This window comes from Dendrobates tinctorius, unplaced genomic scaffold, assembly GCF_039654945.1.
Source record: "Dendrobates tinctorius isolate UK_male_01 unplaced genomic scaffold, ASM3965494v1 ptg000213l, whole genome shotgun sequence".
Classification (NCBI taxonomy): Eukaryota; Metazoa; Chordata; class Amphibia; order Anura; family Dendrobatidae; genus Dendrobates; species Dendrobates tinctorius.
The window spans coordinates 1,508,024-1,515,470 of record NW_027361880.1 but is presented as its reverse complement, the minus strand read 5'-3'; the positions used below and the strand labels follow the sequence as shown (position 1 = coordinate 1,515,470).

The window sequence follows — 7,447 nt, the reverse complement described above, 5'->3', positions numbered from 1 at the left end:
GCCTCCCTCTGGTTACTACTGAAGGTAGTGGAGCTGGTCAAATTGACAGAGTGGTTGCGAGTTCTCTTTCTGGGCTCCCTCTGGTGGTTACTGGAGGTAATGGAGCTCATCTGATTAACAGAGGCTTGCCACCTGATAATGAGGACGACGATTGGAGATCTGGGGTTTCAGACTGAGATTTAAGACAGCCGACTCCCTCTATCCCTGCTGGTGATTTTCTTCCTGCCTCCTGAGGTCTTAATTTCCAGCTCAGTCCCTGCATGTTCAGCTAAGTGTTCATTTGCTATTCTGTTCACATTTGATCTGGTTTTGTCTATCACAGTTTTGTGCTGGTCAGCCAGCTCCGGCTGGGGTTGTGCTGAATCACTATCCATATGTTACTGCTTGTGCCAGTTTGTTTTTGTCCCTTATTAGATTGGCCTCTTTTTGCTCTGCTTTCAGAATATACCAGAGTGCTGATATAGTGGGCAAAGTCATGCAACTTCAGTATTTTTTGCATCAGACGTGTTGGACTATTTTGCAGGGTTTTTTGCGTGATTGCAGACAGTGTCTTTCCTTTCCTGTCCTGTCTAGTCAGTGTGGGCCCCATCATTTGCTCAGTCTATTTTACTGCCTACATTTGTATTTTCATCTTGTCTCACCAACAATATATGTTTGGGGGCTATCTATTCCTTTGGGGTCTGCTCTGGGGCGGTTTAGATTTCCCCTTTCTTGCTTTAGGCTTAGTTAGCACTCCAGCTGTGCCAAGGCGTCTAGGATCATCGTAGGCACACTCCACGGCTACTGCTAGTTGTGTGGATAGGATCAGGGGTCTGCAATCCGCTTAGTTACCAACCGCTCTGGTTTTCTGTGTCTTGGCTTGGGCTTGCTCTCCTCCTCGGTGACCCAATCATAACAGAGCATGTGCAGAGAAGCACAACAGGGCAGGGTGCAGGGGCACTGAATACAGGGAGCAATTGAGCAGGGACCATGCAGCCCTTGCAGGGAAGCAAAAATGATAATCAGGCCCCGACCATTGGAAGGGGTGATCTGATATAGGGCATTAGCACCTGGAGTTCTGGGTCAGGGCCATGAAGGGAACTTCCGGGTCAGGTCCTCCAGAACCATAGAGCGGATCGCTGGGTCAGGTCCTCCAGGACCATAGAGAGGATCACATGGTCAGTTCCTCCAGGACCATAGAGAGGATTGCTGGATCAGGTCCTTCTGAACCATAGAGAGGATCACATGGTCAGGTTCTCAAGGACCATAGAGAGGATTGCTGAGTCTGGTCCTCCAGGACCATAGAGAGGATTGCTGGATCAGGTCCTTCTGAACCATAGAGAGGATCACATGGTCAGGTTCTCAAGGACCATAGAGAGGATTGCTGAGTCTGGTCCTCCAGGACCATAGAGAGGATTGCTGGATCAGGTCCTTCTGAACCATAGAGAGGATCACATGGTCAGTTCCTCCAGGACCATAGAGAGGATTGCTGGATCAGGTCCTTCTGAACCATAGAGAGGATCACATGGTCAGGTTCTCAAGGACCATAGAGAGGATTGCTGAGTCTGGTCCTCCAGGACCATAGAGAGGATTGCTGGATCAGGTCCTTCTGAACCATAGAGAGGATCACATGGTCAGGTTCTCAAGGACCATAGAGAGGATTGCTGAGTCTGGTCCTCCAGGACCATAGAGAGGATCACTGTGTCGGGTCCTCTAGGACCATAGAGAGGATTTCTGGATTCGGCCCTCCAGGACCATAGAGAGGAACCATAGAATCATAGAATCGTAGAGTTGGAAGGGACCTCCTGGGCCATCTGGTCCAACCCCCTGCTCAAAGCAGGATTCGCTAAATCATCCCAGTCAGATGTCTGTCCAGCCTCTGTTACAACCGTTACAGGCAGCATGGAGATGAGTGCGCACTCGGGCGCCGAGCACAGGCATCTAGCTGGAGGATCCAGCACTGGAGATGCGTGTGAGCACCAGCAACGGCACGCAACCGTAAGGTAAGGCACACATGCGCACAGAAACAGCATGCAGCAATGGTGATGTGCGCGTGCACACTAGCGATGACGCACAGCCATGGGATGAAGAACATGTGCACACAAGCAATGGCGTATAGCCATGAGGTAAAGCACAAGCAACGGCAGGCAGCCATGGGATGAGATGCGCGTATACACTGCTCCAGGGGTCATGCAGCATAACAAAAACGACAAGCATAACTGTGAGGGGCACGTGCACACTGCTCCAAGGATCATGCAGCAGAACAGACACGACAAGCATGACTGTGAGGTGTGTGTGCACACTGCTCCAGTTGTCATGCAGCATAACAGACACGACAGGCATAACTGTTAGGTGTGCATGCACACTGCTCCAGGGGTCATGCAGCATAACAGACACGACAGGCATAACAGAGAGGTGCTCGTGCACACACGAGAGTGACCCCGGGACGCCCGCAGGGACCCGGCACTGGGGACAATGCGGCATGACAGGCATGACAGTGGGGATCATGCAGCGCAAGCAGCATGACAGGCATGACGGGCATGACAGAAGGTTTTTGGTTAAATCAGATTAACTCTCCCTTCCCAAATTGAGGCACTTAATAACAACAGTACTCAATATACAGCAGTTGTGGGATTTACAGTTATCAAATTTTAATATTAAATCTGGTAAGTAAAAATGTAAAATGTGTGTATAACGATTACCATTTTTTTAAATACCATTATCCTCCAGACAAAAATACAGTACATAATGCAGAATGATACATTGGTAGGTAAGATACATGTCTGGAAAAAACTTGTGGCACTGAAATTTTTATGCTTGTTAAGTTGGACTAATAAAAGAGTAATACAATAATATAGCAACGGTAAATCCAACTTAGTTAATATCAGCATTTTGAATAAAATCTAATCTTTAATAGTACTTTTAACCCCTTAATGACCGCTGATACACCTTTTAACAGCAGATTAAAAACAGTCCCTATCTAATGTATTTAAAACCTGAACATGCGAACAGTGTCTAAATGAACAGGATACAGACAGGCGCCTCCTAGTATATGGGCTTGTGGTGTAAGACAGCTCATTTATGTGCATGTCACACAGGAGAGGGGTGGGGTCTCCTAAACCATGCTTACCAAGGAAAAACGGATATATGCTTTTTATTGCAGAGTATTTTTGCAAATTTGTCATTTTGTGTTCTGTTGTCTTTCAGCCATTGGGTGGTGTGAGCATTGTCTTACTGACTTGTTCACACTTGTGCATGTCACATATGTTTTTAATCCGGCATAAAGTGACCCAAGATGATCATCCTAATTTAAAAAAATGAGGTGTCTCAACTCTTTGCATGCATATAGTCATAGAAAGATCATTTAGAAAAGTCAAAAACATGCCAATTGTGCTTGCTTTACAGGGATCTGTCATTCCTCAAGAAAAATTGTTGAATGATAGATATTTTGGTGAAAGACTGATACTCCACAACAGACATTTTGTTTCCATATTAACAGATAATGTGCTTCATCCTGGCTACGGTATACGTTATCAGAGGCAATAAGCAAAGTGCAAATGATCTTTTGTAGAAACATTCTTTGAAAGAAAGAACATTTGTAGACTAAGCTAAAATCATCTATTTTCATTCTTAGTGCAATGTGTATTTGGTCTAAGACTTCTTTATTCCTTGATTAGCACTTATAACTCAGAACACCATCTTTGTTGTTTATACATACTTCTATTACAAAGCAACATTATTTGCCTGCCATTGATCCAATTTGGGTAGTGCTTCCACCACCATTGCCTATTCAATCTTGCTAACTGTCAGTAAAGTTAAAGTAGTTGTCTGGTGAAAACAAGTTATTACCTATTCCAAATGCTAGGAAATAACTTTTTGATTGGCAGGGGTCTGACTGCTGGGCCCCTCAAGGATGGATACTTATATCCTTGATAGGATGGAATGGCAGTATGTATGTTGACTGCCCCGCCATTCATTTTCTACGCGGACGACGAGTGTTGCCCTTGGCTTTTTCTGGGCATTCAACCCACCGCTCCATTTTGTAATGAGGATAAAGGTGCCCTCTTTTCGGATAAAAATTCCTCATTCTTCTGGTGTTAATCCCAGTGATCAAAGCGGTGACTACTTGTTTTAACCACACAACCCTTTTAAGGACAGTATGTTAAAATAGAGAAGTTTTTGTAAGGTAAAAAAAAAGTCAGTTTCTTTTACTGAGCAGTTTGTACAGCTCCTTATAATTTAATGTTTCACTGTTCACATAGCATACTGCATGATTAACTTCCATTAAAAAAAAGTGGAATAACTTAAAAAATATTTTTCATGCTATTTATTGAAAGGTTTATGAAAAAAAAAACAAAGAATTAAAGAAATCCAAAGCAAGTATCAGACATAGGAAGACTTCAGTCAGTAGCTGCACTTTTGAATTCCTCCTAGGGTAGAGTCATAACATTTTCTAGCTCTTTCTGTATTTTAGTTTTAACAGAAAGATAAAATAATTTCAATAACACTTTCTATTTCTATCCATAATACTGTACATTAGTCGTAGAAGGTATGTTGTCAAATCTCTTGGGAAAAGGACTAGATTTGGAGAATTCGATTGTCAGGGGTACAGCACATACTGTATAAGTAGAGGCATCAGTCCTATCGCTTTACATTCTAGTACTTGAATGTAATCACATTCATTTTGGGATCTTAAAATATGGTTTGAGCAATAGGTTCAATTTAAAGCACTCTTAGGAATGGAGAACATGCAAGATAGATTTTATTTATTACTTGAACATGTTTAATGTGAAGTCAGTTCCAATTACTTAAATCTAGGGGACTGATGGATACACACCATAAAATGTCTTTAACAAATCATTAATTTGCCTGAGATACTACAATTATGAGGAATGGCACAGATATAAAAGTCTTCTACCTCTACGCCTTTGCCGGCATGAAATTCAAGAACTTGTACTTTGCTTTGTTCTTGATGATATACCTTGTCACAGTAATAGGTAATATTCTTATAATTGTCCTCACAAAAATGGATCATCGTCTTCAGGCACCAATGTACTTCTTGCTTAGAAATTTGGCATTTTTAGACATCTGCTACACCGCTACAACAGTACCCCAAATGCTTGTCAATTTAATAATGGAACAATTAGCTATTTCCTTACCTGCATGTATTATCCAGCTTTTTGTTTTCCTCTCATTAGCAGCCTCTGAGTCTTCTTTACTGGCAGCAATGGCTTATGATCGTTACGTTGCTATATGTAATCCATTGAGGTATTCAGTCATGATGAGTAAAGAAGTTTGCCTTCATATGCTTTCTGGGACGTGGGTGATTGGGAGCGTTTATGGAGCAATTCATACTGCAAACACTTTTAGATTGCCTCTTTGTGGTTCCAATATTCTCAACCATTACTTCTGTGATATTCCACCTTTGTTAAAGATTTCATGTATTGATACAACTCCAAATGAGGCTACTGTTTTTGCATTGGGGGGCTTTCTAATGCTTGGCTGCTTCTTAATGATATTCAGATCTTACATACAAATTTTGATTTCAGTCCTCAGCATTCCAAAAGGATGTGGGAGAATGAAGGGTTTGTCAACATGTGGGTCCCATTTTATTGTGGTAATGCTATTTTATGGAAGTGGCGGTTTAATGTATTTCCGCCCCAAATCTAAGGAGCTTACTGATAAGGAATGGCTTTTGTCTCTGTTCTACACAAGCTTTACACCTCTCTTAAACCCCCTAATATACAGTTTGAGAAATAAAGACATTCAAGGAGCATTCCAAAAATATTTTAAAAAGTATGTAATGCAAAGACATTTCTAGTGACCATGTTTAAATATGTGCCATATTTTGTCTAAAATAAAATATTGCTTAGATATCGGATTCTCTTTAATGATTACATGACAATAAAGAAAAAGTAAAGTAAAAGACCTAAATATCTATCTATCTGTCGATCATCTATTCAAGGACCTGAAAAGTCTCTAATTTATTTACTGCCTTATTAACTTACAAAAAAGGTATTCTTTATGGTCAACGTGAACATGCGTTTATGTGCAGCATATATAGTATACCAACTTAAACTAAGCTCAATTTTTGTGTTTTTTCTTATTGTTGCCATGTAAACTGCAAAGTAAATTTTATAAGTTTAAGCTATGTTAATATAGGGTTATACGGCAAAACATAAAAGAGGACTTAATGCATATTTTTATGTGGCTACAAATCATCCCATATTAATAAAAAGGGATTGTAAAATTCTACACTTATCCTACATTAACCACAATATTCACATACAGCACTGTGGAAAAATACTGCAAAGTAAGAATACTTTCAAATTTAGAAGTGTTAGATTTTTTTATCAATTAAAAACTGCAAAGTGGAGGAACAATAGAGGTATTTAAATCAAATCAATGTTTGGTGTAACCACTAGAAATTATCAAATCTTTTGAAATTCAAATTTGCCAAATTAGCCAATTTTTCCCCAAAAATGTAATTTGTGTTGAAACAATTTGCGACAAATCGCAGCTACTCCAATTACTCTGAAAAAATGTGTGTAACAATCTGAGGTATTCTGAAACTGTATTCAACCCATTTCAATCTCTTTAATGTAATCATAGCCTTAATGGTATCAAAATGAACTCACCATAGAAATAAGACAGGTAACTTGATAGTAAACAGCAACCTATTTAAATACATAACATACTGGCAGATTTTTTTCAAAATAAAAATATGGTCCAAAAATATTTTTCTTAGTCATTTGTAATGGAACAGAATTTACTGTGTACAACAGTAACTCAAACAGATGGTGTCGCTATCAGAGGTAACATCCTGCTGTGACTGAAATGTGTGATATGCCATATATACCATGATCTGTCTACTTCTTCTACTTTGATATGCTTTTGGTGGTCAAATTACGCTATCTGTGGTCTGTGTTTTGTAATACCATTGATGTGGCTGGTGCCAGTGGTCGTGGCAGTGCCTCTGTGGCTGTTAGTTGCTCCCAGATTGTTAGCCATTGTATTTTTTTTATCCTTTTACATTGCCATCTATTGATCATGCTACTGTTTAACTGTACATATTGTACAACACTATAATTTACTTTTGACAATCTTTACAACCCCAATTATTCAGCCCTTACCAAAAAGGACATAATGAGAAACGCTTCATAGGTACAATTACAGAACACAAAATGTGACAAGTGTCCCAGTGCAGTGCACTTTATTATTGTGTTGTTTATGCATGTAAAATTTGGGCAGGAAAACAGAAATGTGAAAAAATATGATTTGCAACACTCACACTTTTAACTGGACAATTAAATTTTTGGAATTAGGGTTGCTTTATTTTGTATTCTCAAAAAATAATATTTCCCTTCTTGACAAAAATAATTGCACAATAAATACAAAAAGTGACTAGAATCACTTGTGACAAGCAAACACAATCAAACACTGATTTCAATTTTTTTCCTGTAAATAC

The 7,447-nt window shown here is 39.9% G+C and overlaps 1 protein-coding gene across 1 annotated transcript; it reads left to right on the top strand.

The window, feature by feature from the left end:
- Window positions 1-4,864: 4,864 nt before the first annotated feature.
- Window positions 4,865-5,800, top strand: LOC141058650 (olfactory receptor 2D3-like). Its single transcript, XM_073554841.1, has one exon. The coding sequence runs from the start codon at window positions 4,865-4,867 to the stop codon at window positions 5,798-5,800; it is 936 nt and encodes a 311-aa protein (XP_073410942.1).
- The last annotated feature ends 1,647 nt before the right edge of the window (window positions 5,801-7,447 follow it).